Source organism: Bombus fervidus, chromosome 7 (assembly GCF_041682495.2).
Source record: "Bombus fervidus isolate BK054 chromosome 7, iyBomFerv1, whole genome shotgun sequence".
Classification (NCBI taxonomy): domain Eukaryota; kingdom Metazoa; phylum Arthropoda; class Insecta; order Hymenoptera; family Apidae; genus Bombus; species Bombus fervidus.
This window is the reverse complement of record NC_091523.1, coordinates 13,840,884-13,858,412: the sequence shown is the minus strand read 5'-3', so window position 1 is coordinate 13,858,412 and position 17,529 is coordinate 13,840,884. Positions and strand designations below refer to the sequence as shown.

The following is a 17,529-nucleotide window of genomic DNA, read 5'->3' as shown; positions in this document are numbered from 1 at the left end:
TTGTCATTGCGTCGTTTCTACCCTTTAGCCGAGTTTTCTTTATTTGTGAAAAATGGTCGTGTTGCGTTGTAATTATATGCGACGCTTGGAGAACGGAAATATCGTGGAAACCATCCTCCTTTCTCGACATGACCAAGTGTCAAGATATTTCTGACAAGAAAGTTCCTGGAACGGAACCTTTCAAGTACAATCTTTGAACAGTTAGAAAATCATACGGGAGGAGAGTAAATAAAATTTTGCTAATAGACGAAGTGTTGAGCGATTTTTTTTTTTTGTAAATAAAAAAGAAAAGAAACAGTGGAAAGTAGAAATAGAAATTGTCTCTAAGAAGAAAACGTTACATTTTACTGTCAGTGGAAGTATTGTGTAATTACAACGTGACACGAACGTTTTTGGTAAATAACGGAGATACGGATAAAAAGTAAAAATGCCACGGTCGAAAATTGTGAGTGATCGTTATCGAGCCATTATTATATGTGAAAATGGACACGGGTCAATTTAGATGACTATCGGATGGAACAATTGTTAGGAAAATGGTAGGTGCCTGACAGGAAAGGGAATGCTATTCCGTAACGTGAATCAGTACATTGTTTGTCGTTGTACCGTAACGATTAATCCCGTGGGACATTCGGACGTATTAAATAGGCACGTAACACGATGTTGTAAAACAGAATCTGTTAAGTTGACTCGTGATTTCGTCCGATGGGAATTCTACAAAGTTATTGAATGAACAGTGCAGTTTCATTCTTAGCGGCAAGAATTAAGTCCGATTAACGTCACTTGACCTAACGTTGCAAAGGGCAACTCCGACTTTGTTTGCCTCGTGCACTTCGCGCATGATTTTGCAGAAAAAGTAAAGAAACTTCCGCAACGACCAACTGTGTGTTATTAACCGCGTCTCGCGAACTATGGCTTTGCTCGCTTGGAAGTCTTGGAACATCGTCTTATCAATCTATACGGTGACTGCCGTTGCGACCATTGGAAATAAAGTCACTTACAACGAGCTGATTGATACAACGGTACTCAAGTTATAACTGCAATGAAAAAATGAATTGAAGCATACGAAACGTCCATGTTATTATAGATTGATGGCTTTGCCGTTAATTGAAAAAAAATGGACATTTTATATGTTTCAACGTCGATTACAATGACGATGTTGGCGACTAAAATGCCGCAACAACTGCTCAGCATAACTCGAGAAGAAATACGAACTAATTGCCTATGCCGAGCGTTCACGGATTTATTAGCCAGCGTTTGTCTCGTAAAAAGCGCGAGGAGAACGACGAACGGTTGAAAATGAACTACGTATTTGCGATAATATTTTTTTCATTTTGTAGTTGCATTACCTTTTTAAATGGAAACCTTCCTTCTCTTCGCATCGTAAGAATCGAATCTTCTCGTCGTTCTGCGTAAAAACAGTATTTAAGTGACATAGATGAGAACTGATCGATTTAAAATACGGTTCAACTTTAATTTTGTAGAATATTATACGAGAAACGACGTAATGCAGGACTCTTGTATTTATGTTTTCTTTGTCCTACGCGTGATAAATTCTGTAACACCCTGTATATCATGATAATAATTACAAGTCTTGATAGTTTGTGTTTCTCAATGTCATTATATGATACGCAGGCTCGAAAGGTAAAAGGAAGGTAAAAGGAATTAGTATACTACCGATGTATAGCCATATGACAAAATTAATATACGTATTATCGTATATTACGTGTATGTTCTTTTATCTATCAAAAATACACGATCATACGAAAAGCGCATTTTCAGATGACAATCGTTCGATCATGCACGATGTTCCATGCAGACGACGCTCTTCTATTAGCTGGCGAATACGACGAATTCTTTCAACGATCTCTGCTCAACGATACACCGGTTGCTCTGATCTCCGAATCGAAATCAACGGCGTTCGAGATGTTCACTTTGGGCAAATATTCGTACACGATATACACACAGTTCTCTGTGATATATTTGCTTTGGAAATTGAACCAATTCATCGTGGTTGCATCCTCGCAGCCAATGCTTCAATTGCTTTTGCAAAAGACAAGGGACTCTGGTTGGTCGAACTTCCGGGGCTTCCATATTCTGATAGACAGGAAAACCGAGCAACGCGGCTGTGCGAACGCTTACAATTTCCTGTGGACAGCTTGGGAATACGACAGACTTTCCACCATATTTCTGTGCATCGATCCGATCGAAGGAATCGTCCTTTATACTTTTAATCCTTATTCGAGCATCGCGCCTGAAGTTTGGAGGAACGTTGGACATTTCCATGGGCGCGGTGAACATCCCTGGATATTATTGAAAAAGAAATACCACGATGGTGAGTCGCTTAACTTGCAGCTACTGAAGAATAATAGCATCTATTGTTAATTAGACATTCGCTTCGTTCTCCATTTTGAATATTTTCACATATATTTATTAGGTCGTCCGGAAAGTTTCTTTCGTTTTATAAGGAAATAATGAATGCACAACATTTTCCGTTTTATATTATTGTTGAGGTTATTAGATGTGTGAACGAAGGAACGCGTGGATAAATTTGTTAGAATTGAATCTTGAAGTTAAGATTAATAATCTGTGGAAGACACAATGCTTGTGTTGAAATAATATTCAGTGATATTTGTTAAACAGAACTACAGAACCTGATGTATATAAGCGAGTGATATAATTAGCAACGTATGGAAGAATTGTTGATTGTTGGCCAGTTATTATCAGACTAGACGTGGGTAGTGACCTATGATCCCTTAAATATTTTGAACCCCACTCTCCATACAGTAATGAGTATGACCTGTGTAAGTGTCCTGTACAAATGCCAGTGTGGGTGTCTGTGTAAGGGTATTGTGCCTATGCGTGAAATATCGTTGTAGCCCAACAAAATAGTAAGATAGAAAATATATTTTAATACAGAAGTGTAAATACAAGAAGGAATATAATTTGAGCTGGTCCAGATCCGCAAGCTACCAGTGTTACCCTATGACCGAAAGCCCTGAAGCCATCGTCGCCTGTCTACTGTTTATGGTCTGCCTTCGTCCCAATCTTTTGTCTATACGCTGTCGATGGCTTCGGTGCTTGAGAAAACTAAAAAGACCAGGTGTAGAGTTTCCTTAGAAGTGATGACCACTTCAACAATATCACGCAGTTGAAGATTACTGTTGAGGTTGTTAGATGCGTGAACAGAGGAATGCGTGGATAAATTGTAAAGTAGAAAATATATTTAATAACAGAAGTGTAAATACAAGAAGGAATATAATTTGAGCTGGTCCAGATCCGCAAGCTACCAGTATTACCCTATGACCGAAAGCCCTGAAACCATCGTCGCCTGTCTACTGTCTATGGTCTGCCTTCGTCCCAGTCTTTTGTCTATACGCTGTCGATGGCTTCGGTGTTTGAGAAAACTAAAAAGACCAGGTGTAGAGTTTCCTTAGAAGTGCTGACCACTTCAACAATTATTTTATCGAATTACGTACGATCCATTCTGTTCTATAAAAATAAAGATCACAACGTTCGACAGATTAGGTTTCGTGTTTGTATAAAGACGCATTGTTGTAAAAGAAAGATACTTTTTGGACAATCTAATACATATTGTGTGCATTCGGTACATTCTTGCACGTTTAAGTACAATCGTCGTCGTCGAATGTTTCACTTATGACGATAAAGCAACAAAGTAGCGAATAACTTGGCGATAAAGTAGCCAAACGAAAATTTTTACCACTGCGCGATAATAAAATTCATTAAGAAAGTAACAACGTTTAGGAAATAGTGTGAGTAGGTTCTAAAATGATAATAAATTGAATGTGAAAGATTGGAGAACATGCGAGGACTTGATGTTCGACAAAACGAAAGATCTAAGCGGGTACGAGGTCCGAACGAACGCCATATCCTTCGAGCCGCATCTTCAAATAGACCCAACTAAACGAGGCTTGGAACAGTTCTCCGGTGACAATAGCGAAATCCTGAAAATAGTGTTCAAGAAGTTGAACGCGAGCCTTCGCGTGCGTGTGTACACTGGGTCTCCGTATAATTTAGGAGGAATTGGCAGTCACGGAACTATGGTGGGAATGATGGCTGACGTGGCTACTCGTGAGGTGGATATAGGAATGAACGCGAGGAACCTGTATAATACATGGAAGGTCGAGTACGTGTTCCTACAGTTTTAACCCTCCATAACGCTATGTGACTTGGAATGATAGGCACGCATACGCTGCTGCTCATAAGTATGTAGAAGCTTCGATGAATTTGTATTAGCCCTTCCAGGGTCGTGTCTCCTTTTAGTCTGTGAGTTTTTTATCAGTTATTGATAACGCAAATATATTGCGTTATTCTATATATATATCGTATTTATGGCGTAGCGATCGAACAAACCAAAGACGACAAAGACTCCTGCAATCGCCAACTCTAAATAAATTTTGAATAACAAAACTTATATTAGGTTGTCTGGAAAGTTTGTTTCGTTTTTTAAATAGGTGGCAAGTATAAAATATATTTCCTTCCGTGTAGCTTTCTTAAATAACGTATGATCCTTTCTCTTCTGGCACCTTTTGCCATCTCTCTGAGAGCCTCATAACGCCATTTGTCCAAAATTCTCTTGGCTTACTTTTGAAATATTCTTCGAAGCCGTTTTTCACTTTGTTTCTAATTTCCTCGTCGTATATTAAATTTTAAATTAACTCAAAGAACCGTGATCGATCGCGGTTCTTCTTTTCCATAAATTAGCAAAATTCTATTTATAATTTAAAACACGTGAACGTTGTACCGAAAGGAACGTTCGAATGATAGAGTTGCATCGAATGTCTGACCATGTCGGAAGAATCTACTTGAAAACTAAACGCAAGGAATTCTCTTCTAAATCGATTGCCATGTGTTTTATTGCAGACACACGTATCCTCACGGAGACGACGGTCTTTGCGTGTTCACGCAACGAGCAGGAGAAATATCAGAGTTTGTCAAGATCATGTCCTTCCTATCGCCAGTTATACACGCGGCCAATCTTACCGTGTTCGTGATCGCCCTTCTGGTTCTTACAAAATACCAGGGATTCATAGAAGCTAGCATGAATATAATACGATTGATGACTTTTGGCGCCGTACATAGATTACCGAGAACCAATTCCACCAGGATCTTCTTCAGTAGTACGTTCATATTGTACTTGATAATGAACGCGCTGCACCAGAGTCATTGGGCTTCGTTTCTTACCATTCCTGTTTCTCTACCGAATATTAGAACATCCGAGGATCTTAAGGTACTTGTATGATCTTAAGCAATTTACGAACACCTTGTATCGATACTTGAACACCATAGTTTTCTAGCATTTCAAAAAAAATATCGTAGCTAGCCGAAACGCATACTTTATTCATTTAAAACTACAACCACGGATGATTCATATTTTATTGATATTCATATTTTCCTGAAAATAAAAAAAAAAAAAAAAAATAGCGCACGAAATTTATATTTTGTATAAGTTTATCACAGAGAGGCTCTTAATGCAATCGGAGAAGCCTCGCGGCTGGAGAATTAATCACGTACTTTATTAAATAACTAAAAATAGTATTATTGATGCGAATATTAATGCGAGTCACTGTATTTATAATTGAGACGTTTATTTGCAACAACGGTTGACTGCACGAGACAGAGTATAAACGATATCGATGAAATGATATAACCGGTGGCATTAAACTTGAAAAAATCTCGCAAAGTGGTTTTTGCATTGCATTAAGGAACGAAGTATTTTAGCCTGTGAAGAATCTCGGTTTTCTATTTTAATATTAACGAAGTTTCTCGTTCACAGAAGTCTGGCTGCCGAATCTACGGATCGATATTTCACGGTCAAGAGCTTCAGGATCCCGAACTACAATCACGTTTCCACAAGGACACCTACTATGCTTGCAAGGAGCACGTGCTTCGATCGCAATACGCCGCCTGCTTAGGTGACTGTCTTCATCATTACATGAGGATTTACAATGAAGTGCGCCTTTATCGATCTAAGAAAATACAGCAGAACGCGCTGGTGTTCAAGACCAGAGAGGACTGGCCATTGCTTGTTTCTGTAACGCGTATGATTCAGAGAACGGTCGAAGGTGGAATTATAGGAAAATGGAAGGAGGCGAGTACAAGAAAAACGCGCCGGGCGTGGAAGAAAAGGCAACTGAACAAAAATAAAAGCTTCAAGACTTTGGAGATGCATCATGTCTTGTTCAGCTTCTATATATTGGCGATTGGATACCTTTTAGGGACTGTGGCTTTTGTTGTGGAGATCGTTATGGGAAGGCAACGAATTGACAAATCCTCGAGAAATCGGAGGCATTGAACGAAAAGTAGATTTTCGATGTTAAAATTGTTGCACGCAGTGGTCTTGAGATGATTTTGTATCAGGAGAACATGATGTCACAGGAGGTGGCACAATTTCGACGATTCTTGGAAACGACATTCCGTCGTTTCGATTTTGCGATTTTGTATCAGGAGAACGTGATGGAGCAAGAGGTGGCGCAATTCTGGTAATTCTCGGAAATGACGTCACTTTTCAGGAGCAATCGAGACGATTCCTGGAAATGACGCCATTTTCCAGGAATTTCTCGGAGCCGAAATCGTGAAAATTTGGTCCAATTTTTCAATTTTGTATCAGGAGAACATGATATCACAGGAGGTGGCATAATTTTATCGATTCTTGGAAACGACGTCACATTACAGGAATTTTTCGGAACCAGAATTTTCGAGATTTGGTTCGAAACTTTGGGCCGATTTTGCGACTATGTATCAGGAGGACATGATTCCATAGGAAGTGGCATTATTTCGATAAATCATGAAATATGATATCATTTCCCAAAATTTTAGGAAGCTATATTTGTTACATTGTTAGCGTGGCCTTATTTATTTCTCATTTTTTATATTTTTGTTTCTTGGTGAGTTTTTGTGAGATTTGATAGTAAAGCGTATAATAAGTAACGAGAGTGTGAAACGCTGCTAAACTACTCTGATCTATCGAAACTCTTTCCAAGTACATTTTATATAATTTTTTCTGCAATAAATAATCTCATTTTTCATTGTATACTCATTTCCAAGAAGATCGTCGCTGCTGGTTGCTGTTGGTTGCTTCTCATTGCTTGCAGTATCCTGATTGTTGTTTTTATAATCGATACAAATAGAAACAATTTATTTCTATTACTTAATTACACCTTTAAGCAATCTTTAAGTTTCTTGCTCTTCTCTTTCCCCGTTCGAATGCACATTTCCTCTCTTGTTGTAGGAGAAGACAGCACATAAAGTGAAATATCTGTAGTCGTTCGCCATGGAATTAGTATCACACGCAGCAATTTCATCTTTCTAAATAAAATGTGTCATACACGGACATGTTCTATCACATAAATGGCGAATTATCTTTATTGGTATAAGTTATTACTAAATATGTACACGATAACATATATAATAACTAATTGTATAATTGTATCATGTAATAGCATTGCTTAATAAAAGAATTATTTATTCCTTTCGCGACAAAACAGGAAATTGATATTATTTGAATACTCACTGTGCCACTAATATTGACATTATTAATTATTTCGATACCTACAAAACTTTTTTTCGCGAATAACCAGTAAATAATTTAACAAATTGGAAAGGACGCAAAGGAATTTCTTCGTAAGAGAACAAGATCTTTCGAACGACGAAGAAAAATGGGTAACTTTTCAACTTACGACTTTCGATTTACGAAGAATAATAAAACAAAACATTAATTGACAAACTTTGCTCTTAAAGTTCTCTCGCGTTCCCCAATTTTACCGTGAAACGCAAAAATATTGAAACTTTCAAAATGATTCTATCCCTGGCAACTCGAAACTAGCGCGGTTCCAGCAAGTTTCTAAGTTGAACAACCTACGACAATTTCGACTTCGCAAAAACCAAAACACCTACGATTGAAGGCAGTAACTGTGCACAACCCTTCGACGCTGCCAATCGATCTTGAACGAAGAAGAGACAAGCGTGTTAAGCGGCCTAAACGGCATAGTGACCGAATTACGCTTGCCGAAATTGTACGCCAGCCTGAAGTTAACCGGCTACTCGAACAACACTCGTTGCTACAAGTTGCTGCCCCTGGTGGCGAACGGTGAATACGACGTGTTACTGAATATTCAGTACGCCTCCAACAAACCGAACATGACCATCACCTATCTGCACGTCAACTCAGCAATCAGTATTCTGACCAGGTATCCAGATAACGAGACAGTCCACGCGAGGATCTTGAACTTTATGAATTCTATGTCGCACTGCGAGCTATTTATTACCGTACGGTATAATTACCGTGTTTATTTTTTAATGTTCTACAAATCGAGGAATAGCACGCGCGAGTTTAAAAGTCGTACGTGCGGCGTTAAATAATTCTATGTCACGTTGCCGTGAACGAGTTCCGTGGAAGGTTTGTCCGATCACGGCGTTTCTTTTATTTACTTATTTATTTATTTTTATTTATTTATTTATAAAGTAATTTATCCTCTTTATTGATTTCGCCGATTCCTCCATTATATCCGTAGATTCCGTAGATTCTGTGGACGCTTTAAGGGCAGCTGCGGTCAACGTCTACGGATATGCGCGAATATGAAAACGCCATTTTTCACGATGTGTACCCTCGGATCATTGGGATTCGTATCATGTGAAAAAGGAGAGGAACGTGACTTCTGCCGCGGGTAGGTCTTCGAGGTTATCGAGGATAGCTTTCGGCTTGGAAGTTTCACCTTTCGAAACACGGGACAAATGCTTCGTACTCGACGTACGCGGTGCGATCTGATCGAGAGACTCGTTCAACTCGGTGCTGATGCACTTGTCGCGGAGTGGATTAATAAGATCGTCGGTGGGGGACAAGGTGGTGACCAGATACGCGCGCGAGTGCAAGAAGACTAAAGAGGATGAGAAGAAAAGTTACGATGCGATGAAACTGAAGCAAGTCGAAACTCTGCTTTTTATATCGTGGTTTTCGGACGGTGTGCTTCGACACTGGCATTCTTCACGGAGATCTTCTTACAACGTGGCGGCTGAGAATAAGACACAGAAGAAGAAAAGGAAAAAAAGAAATTCCCATTTCTCCATTCACCGCTTGAGGTATTCTTAAATAAGTTAAACGAGTGCTTCGACTCGGTGTTGATCATCGTGAATATCTTCGGCGCTTTCAATCGCAATGGAAAAGTTATCGTTTATGGATAAATGTAGCTTGTAACGTCCTTCTGTGTTCCGAATTATTCGAGGCTAACTTTTAAGGCTCCGGTAAGTATAATCTTACTCCGCGACGACACTTTCAAGATAACAAATACGTGCTCCGTTTTATGAGAACGAAAATGATCGCTGTTTATTATAAAATTTCAAAGACGGACAAAGTATTCGAATTGCAGAATTTCGAATTCGTTTCCGACAACAAACGATAATAATAGTTCGGGACTTTGAAGGGATATCAAAGAATGAATGTTAATTGGTCAATATTGTATTTATTCCTTCAGTTTATTTTAAACAATTTGTTCATTCGAAGGACCTCGTAAATCCCCCGTAAAATGAATATGTTATATGTTTCTTTTTACAATTTATATCATATACACAATAATAGCAATAATAATAATAATAATAATAGTAATAATAATAATAATAAGAAGAAGAAGAATAAAATTAGTAATAAAGTTAATAATAATGATAATAAGAATATAATGATAATGACGGTGACAATGATGTTAACTAATAATAATAATCAATCAAGTCAATCATAATAATAATAATTATCATTATTATTATAATAATCAGATTAATCGTAATGCAAGCCAAAGGCGCAAAACAAACAAAACGTAGAGTATACGACATAGTAAAACCATCATCACTTTTCTTTTAGTCAACGGTTATTTATCTATCTTTTATGTACGCAATTTACAAACCGTTTGTCAGCTGCGCATTATATCTCTCTTTCTCTCCCATCCTCTCCTATCCATTTTGTTGCAATTATATTCCTCCTCCACTCATTGTCTCTGCATTCGTATTTTCCTCTCCATTCTTTATTCTCTCCTTTGAATCGCCGTGTTTGCGTTTTCTTTTGTTTCTCTCGTTTAGCAAAACAATCTCACTCTCTCCCTCCCTCTCAATCCGCTTAAGCTGAGATTACTATAAAATAGATAAAAAAGCCCTGCTCGCAAAATATCTCGCAAATATATCGATATATATATGTATATATAGTATATATGTATATATTGTCACGGTCTTTCTTCTTCCCCGTTCTGTTTCGTTCTCGTCTCTTCTCGTTCCCTTTCTTTCTCTCCCCCGTCCCTAACCGTAGCTCGTTAGCGCGTATCAGATCGGTCTCGAGGCGAATCTGTTCGACACGAACCGATATTATTTCGGTTCGCAATCGCAATCGATCTTCGCGTTTCCATTCGAACAAGATCCAACAAAGCGGAAAGAAAGAGAAGACCTCTGCCTTCGAGACGCGATCGACCATAAGATCTCAGCCTTCGTTTCCCGAAGTTCCACCGAATGCTACGAACACGACAACCTGTACAATTTTTCCTGTCAAAATTTACTAGCAAACTTGTTCTCTATTTCTTATCCTCAACTTGCTTTCTCAACATCGCGTTTTCTCCGCCGGAAAGATTCTGTCGATCGAACCTTTGCGGTCGAAGCAATTGGAGAGCTACGTTGCAACTGCGTCGCTGCAACGACATAATATTTCGAAACTGTGTCTTGCGTATAACAGTCCTACGTATAATTTTCGCTATCTGTAAAATGTTAACAAGGATGTTACGATCGGGAAACGAGAAAGCTAGAATGCAATGTGGTCGATCGCGGAATTGTGCGTGGCAGTTCCCCACAGATCGCCTGACAATCGTGAACGTGGTTCGTCGAGATCGGAAAAACGATGTTGCGTACGTTCACGTACCGCACGGGTCAAAAGATCGAACGATCGGATCGACGCATTCGCACACACCCACGTAACACGGTCTCTCTGCCCCTCGATCCTATTCTTTAAATTCATTTCCATTCCTATCAAAGCGGTAAAGGTTAAGTGGTTAAGTTAGCTTAAGTAACAACTAAAGGATTCTTCAATGGTTAATGCTCTTTTTTTCTTTCATTGCTCGTATTAAGCCTATTGATCAGTCCATTCTTATGTTTCATGGTTGGGGAGGGTAGTTTTGGATCGAGTACTTATGCTAGATCGATCAACGTATTTTTTTCTTAATTTATCTCTCTCTCTCTCTCTCCCTCTCTCTCTCTCTCTTTCTCTCTCTCTCTCTCTCTTTCCGCGAATCCCACCGTCTCTCAGTCTTCCGCGCCAATAAATACAATAATTAATTAATCGATCAATCAATCAATATTATTAATTAAAATAAATAAAAAGCAAATAATTAGCTTTCGTTAAGCAAATTTGGTCTTTCCTTGGTGCGGTTGCCATTCTATCTCTCTCTCTCTCTCTCTCTCTTTCACTCATTCTTTCTCTCTTTATTGCTTCGTTCTCCACTTTTTTTGTATCCCTTTCTCGCATAATACACTCTCACAGACACACTCTCTCTTTCTCACGGCCTCTCTTTTCTGTATCCATTCACGCTCTCATTCGCCACTTCTCCCTTTCGATCCAACGACTCTCTCTTTCTCTCTCTCTCTCTCTCTCTCTCTCTCTCTCTCTCTCTCTCTCTCTCTCTCTGTGTCTGTCTGTCTGTTTGCTTGCTTGCTTGCTTGCTTGCTCGTTTCGTTTGCTCGTCTGTCTGGCCGTCTCTTTGAGATGATCTCTATCAAACGTGACCGATCGACGCGCGATTTCAATTTCTCTGGCGTCCGAGCGGGACCCTCACGAGTGAAGGGTAGAGTCTACTTCGGAGAACGAGACAGACTAGACTTCGCTAGAATCATTAGAGCGTCGTTCGAAAAGTAGAGGCGAACGTTAGTGGAGGTTACTTCCCTTCTTTCTCTTTTCTTTTTTTTTTTTTTTTTTTTTTTTCGAAAGAATTATTGCGACGTCGGCTCACTTTGGAAAACTACCCTTCGAATCGTGTAAAGAGTCCATCCTGTCACGCGTCGATCGTACTACGCGGTATGTTAACTAATTAATAAATTGCTTGTGCATTGCTCGTTGCTACTTAGTAGTGTTCGGTTGCTCGTCACCGTGAACGCGCGAACTCTCCCGCCCTCGTTCGCGTCTCTCTATCCTCCGTGTCGTATCAATGTATATCATACAAATATAGGAATACGGCTCGCGAAAGACGAGGATCTGACAGACATTGTAAAATGTTCTCTCGTTTCCTCTTGTTCAGCCGCATCTCCCTCTACGCTCTGGTATTTCAAGATCGAGGGCGAATATTTTCAACCACGAACGTTTCTGGAGGACCAGAGAGTTCTCCTGTGAAATTGGAGCAACGCGTTTACGGAATCGGAATTAGGTACTACACGCGATACGACCGTATACGAGAGTATAGTAAAATAATGATCGTATATTACTATTAATATAATAATATAATTATGATTGCATGTTTCTATGTTTACATATATGGTGGTAAGTGGATTTTCTCCTGTACGAGTATGTCAATGTTGTATATTTGTGTGCGTGCGTGCGTGTATGTTTCTGTGGGGGCGCGCGCGCGCGCTTCCTTGTGTACGTGTATGTTTCGTATGTATACATGTATCTAAATATATTACAGTTTTACGGCGTAGCGGGTAAAGAAGACGGAAATCAAACAGTTTTAATTAACTGAAACATTTTCGACATTATTATGTATATATCATACATATGTATATTATTATACGCTCGACATATCATCTTTCAATTATCGAATAATCGTTTCTGCTGCTGTAATACGTAGAATATACAGTTGTCATTGCGACATGCGTTGTTTCAATCGGTTTCCTCTTTTCTTTTCTTTCTCTTTCTCCACTCTTCTCCCCCAAACTCACCTTCTCTCGTACGCGCACGCACGCACGCACACAAGACACGCACCTCTCTTTCTCTCCTTCTCTCGTACTCTCATACCCCATTCATTCCTATAAATACCTCAAAAATTAATAACGATAATAGTACCAATATAAATCAATAATAATATAATATAATAATAAAGATATAGATATTAATGATAATATATAATAATATATAATATAATATAATATAATATAATATAATATAATATAATATAATATAATATAATATAATATAATATAATATAATATAATATAATATATATAGGCGACGATAAACTTTCATTAAACCGTAGCGAAAAAGTTCACGTAGCCCGATATATATAAATCGATCGTTATTGATCGGTTCAAAAAGAAGAAATTAAAAGAAGAAAAAAGAAACAAAATAAGAGAATGGATGGAGAAAAAGCGGAACCACGTAAGCGCGCATAGACTCCGGATACATAATCTTTGCCACCCATCAAAGGAATACCTGAGCGTGGCGATATCGGAACGGTAGCACCATTCGCTAGGTTTTTCTCTATCTTTGGAGGTCGATAGGAACGTAGGACTTGTCCAAAAAGAACATTTCTCTGCGCGACGACCGTTAAACATATCTTAATATAAAATAATAATAAAAAAAAAGAAAGATATTTTAAATTAAAGAATATGAAAGATTTATACAGAAGGAAACTAATCGTAAAAAACGCGATATTGCGATAAGAGAAGAGAAAACCACGAAAATACATCGTACGAAATAAAACTTAATGTTTTAAGAAAGTTTTAAAAGAAAATCGTTTAAAAAGGGATTAAAAAAAAAAAAAAAAAAAAGAATTTTTAATTAATAATGACGCGTTACACCGATCGACAGACGTTGCACCCTGCAGAACATCCATCCTCACATCCAACTAATTTCTCGATAAAAGCGCGGACACGTTCGATTTCATTGCAATAGCCGAATTGTACGTGTTGCAAAGTTCGTTCAAAATTCTCGTCCTGCACGTCTGTATATATAATATACGTTCGCATTGTATCGCGTATTCGTCTGTACATTTTCACAGCACGGCTGACGAGAGCGAAAGGCCTGATATTATACGTATCCGCTATAAATATGTGTCTCGAAAATATCAAAACTTTTTTTTTTTTAATAGACCTCTTTTTTTAGTTTCTTTTATCCTTCAGTCCGTGTGCACGCGCACACGAGGTATAAAATTGTATCCCGTGAACCATTGGACCGCGCTTAGTAACTCTATATGGGCCCCCCTAAGTCTCGTCAACTCGTGTCCGACCCCTTTGTCACGGTTCCAGCATTTTTTTCCCGCCGTGTTTGCTTCTTTCGCTCCTCTTTTCTTGCTTTTCATTCGTCCGTTCATTTCTTTTTCCTTTTTACTTGCATCCTACTCGTAGGAAAGCGTTAGCAATTAATTGACCGACACAGCGCATTATGAACAAACGTCTATACGGATTGGTCCAACATCTCTCACGTTCCGTATTATTATTAAAAACTCTAACAGAAAGGCTGCCGGGAGTTTTGGAATTTAATTCGATTCAATTTCGATATGTTTTGACTAATTGTCGAGATAAATTGCTCGTTACGATCCTGGTCCAAAGAACGATTTATTAACTCCCAGTTGAATGCTCGCTCGCTAGTCAATTAACTGCTAACACGTTTCCACTCGCTATTTTCTTCCTGTTCTCGTCTCGTTACAATGGTCATATCAAATCGAATTCGCCGTTTTATCGAGAAAGGTTTATCTCGTCAGTTATCTCGTCAGTTATCTCTTCCTTTTACACTCGATCCTCGTATACTTTTAAGCCTACATTCTCATAGCTGCGAAAATATAGGAAAAACACTAAATTGCGTGCGTATCTTGCGACATAACGGTTTCTCTTCTTCTTTTTTTTCCTTTTTCGTTCTTTTGTTTAATTTTGTCGGTGACGGAACAACGTCAGAAAAGAAAAGGAAGCGTATCGAACAAATACGATTACCGATTCGCGAGAAGCGGATGAAGGGTAGTCAATTGAATCGAACGTAAAAAATACAACGATAAAAGAATAGTAATAATAGTAAGAGCGCTAATAAAAAGTATATATGTACAAAAAAAATTTAACATATTACAATCATTTCTGAAGAATTGGACTTCGGATAGAACTTTTAGGACAAATTCGGTGGACATGTAATATCTTGTGTATGTGTATTTTAATATTTTTATCTTTTCTTTTTACCAGAAATTTCTTGATTTTCGATAACATTTGTGGTAGCAAAAATTGGGGCGGGCCGGCCTGTCGCGTCCGATTTAAACGTCGACAGGTCACCCTCAAGGCGGCGGCACTCGCAAATACCTATTTACAAAAATATACACATGAGCAACTTGCTTATTCATTACGCTTGGTATATTTTTTATTTTTTGTTGTTTTCTTCTTCTTACGTCTCGTGTAATGAGAGTTACGCGCTATTTTTTGCTTGGTGTCTGTTCTCGCTTTCTTTGTTTCTGTCATTTCATTTTTATTTTCTTCCTTTATAATCGCACTATTTATAATGTGGTGTATGCACTATATATCATTATCTGAATATTCTTTTTTTTTTTTCATCTCATCACTAGAACCTCTACTTATTCCCCGGTTAATTCTAAGTAATGTAAATACTATGTATTGGTTGTTTTGTTTTTTTTTTTCTGTTACCGTTTAACTTTGTTTTTCCTTGTTGCGTATTAATTATCTAATCTAGATTACTTTTTCTCCTTCGTAACCTATCTACAAAAAAGAGTCATGTCTTTCGTTCACAGACGTTAGACATAATAGTAGTAGTGTTGTATCGGTTTTGGATCAATCTGTTGATCTTGTTGCTCGCGGTGCATCTCCACCGAAGAGAAATGCATCATTACACTAAATTGTCCCGTCTCTATCTCTCCTCCATTTTCTTTTCCTTTCTTCTATCTCACCTACCCATCATGGATCTCACCATGTTCTTCTCACCATTGCCATATTCTTTTGTTCTTGTTTCCTTTTTATTTAATGAAAACGGAACACCGACGTGCGTGACGCGATGGTTCTCTTTTCATTAAATATATTCGTATCTATATATTTATAGTTATCTATATATTTATATAGGTAATAAACTATACGCATATATATATATATATATATGTATATATATATATATATATATATCCTTGTGTATTCGTCGCATTCGAATCGCCAGGACGAAACTCATGCTTCAGGTAACGTCGGCTACGGCGCACCGTAAAGCGAGAACACACGGGCGCTTCTGTGGCACTTCTTATTTCTTCTCCGTCATTTCTTTCCTGTAAGTTAACAGATGAGGTCGACAAACAAAAGGAAAAGAAGTAATTCATTTGTTTATTTTCCTTTTGTTTGTCGATATCATCTGTTAACTTACAAAAATGATTTACTCCGAAAAAAATAAGGACCAGTATTTTGCCCTCGTTTTTTTCTTCATTTTTTTCGAACGTATGTTTATTCTATTGCTTCGTTTCGATCACTTTCTCCTCCGATTTTACATTGCCAGTCCATTCTCATCTCGAAAATAAGTAACGCGTGCTATACACAGGATACAAGGGCTCCCTCTATATGACCGATCACGGATCCATACTGATCCTTCTTCTTTTAACTTCCTTCGCTGTTAGACGAATAACTCTGAATTGACTATAAAATTGGTGCTAGGAGTTTTACAAAATGCCAGGGCGCCTATTCACAAACCCCCGAACGAAGAAACGTAGTGATTAGAGCTTTCGAATATAATTATATCAAATACAACGGTCTCTTCGTTGCTCCCCAGACCACCTTCAATTCTTGCTCCCCACCAGAATAGTCCTTAATCATTGAGAATATACTCGACGTCTCCCGTTGTTTTGTTTTCTTTTTCTTTCTTGCTCCACGATTTTCTCGACGCGCGTTACGTTACTATAATCGCACGATTGCCGATCTTTCGTACGTCTTCCAAATCCACAAAGATCGTTTTATATATCTTTACGTGTACATCGTTGGGTACGTGGCCATGTTTTGTGGGAGAGAAGTAATATAATTAGGGGTGGGGGGTCTGGGGCTATGCCACTGTGGTCAGAGATCTCGAAGCTTCTTTATACCGGCTTGAACGTAGCGCACCAGATCACGCAATGAACTTTTCAATGTGAGGGGTCCCAATTTTTCATCCAGCTCGATGAAGAAATCTGCAGGTACAAAACGACAATACAGACACTTTAGCTATATATCCCTCAAATACGGAAACATGTATATGAATGATCGAATGCTCGAAACTCACCTCTATTCATATCTGTCACCAAAGCGTTTGCCTGGTCCCACAGATCGAGACAGTTCAGTAGCAGGTTAAATTGGCAATTTTGCTTATTCATAGCGTTATAAATAATATATGGAACACTAACGTACGACGGAGCTGCCTGCGGTTGACCCGAAGCAGCTCCCCGATTTGCTAGTTCGCCGCTGCTATATCCGGAACTCTGACTACCAACAGAACCCACAGAACCAGCTGGTGATGGTGTTGGGGATAAAGATGGCGTCCCTTGACCTTCTACTTGTACCGGTGTTGCCTGAGCAGCCTAAAGATAAGATAGTAAATGTAATAAGTTTTATTACATAATC

The 17,529-nt window shown here is 38.5% G+C and overlaps 3 protein-coding genes and 1 long non-coding RNA gene across 12 annotated transcripts in view; 3 read left to right on the top strand and 1 right to left on the bottom strand.

Moving 5' to 3' along the window:
• Positions 1-115: 115 nt before the first annotated feature.
• On the top strand, positions 116-7,241 carry LOC139988794 (uncharacterized). 2 transcript variants are annotated; one of them, XM_072006536.1, is made up of 5 exons: positions 116-1,019; positions 1,780-2,332; positions 3,811-4,144; positions 4,882-5,248; positions 5,795-6,425. In XM_072006536.1, the coding sequence occupies exons 1-5, from the start codon at positions 909-911 to the stop codon at positions 6,311-6,313; spliced, it is 1,884 nt and encodes a 627-aa protein (XP_071862637.1). In that variant the 5' UTR covers positions 116-908; the 3' UTR covers positions 6,314-6,425. The 2 variants fall into 2 exon arrangements, 1 of the variants encoding a protein (XP_071862637.1); XR_011800214.1 differs by lacking the exon at positions 116-1,019 and adding an exon at positions 6,650-7,241 and having other exon boundaries at positions 1,786-2,332; positions 5,795-6,399.
• A 435-nt stretch (positions 7,242-7,676) lies between these two features.
• Positions 7,677-9,091, top strand: LOC139988890 (uncharacterized). The gene is given in 7 exon segments (XM_072006677.1): positions 7,677-7,680; positions 7,867-7,985; positions 7,987-8,255; positions 8,257-8,728; positions 8,730-8,784; positions 8,787-8,947; positions 8,950-9,091. Coding segments are annotated over 7 exon segments (1,164 nt in total). The 3' UTR covers positions 9,034-9,091.
• A 6,987-nt stretch (positions 9,092-16,078) lies between these two features.
• Positions 16,079-16,767, top strand: LOC139989291 (uncharacterized). The gene is made up of 2 exons (XR_011800311.1): positions 16,079-16,216; positions 16,255-16,767. It is a non-coding gene; the product is annotated as an uncharacterized lncRNA (long non-coding RNA).
• A 62-nt stretch (positions 16,768-16,829) lies between these two features.
• Positions 16,830-17,529, bottom strand: part of Lilli (AF4/FMR2 family member lilliputian) — a 158,965-nt gene continuing 158,265 nt past the window's right edge. For all 8 annotated transcript variants that reach the window (XM_072007497.1, XM_072007499.1, XM_072007498.1 and 5 more), the window contains 2 exons: positions 17,192-17,486; positions 16,830-17,099 (listed from right to left, as the gene is read on the bottom strand). In XM_072007497.1, coding sequence (XP_071863598.1) covers positions 16,990-17,099; positions 17,192-17,486 — 405 coding nt within the window. In that variant the 3' untranslated portion in view covers positions 16,830-16,989. The remainder of the gene's footprint in view (positions 17,100-17,191; positions 17,487-17,529) is intronic.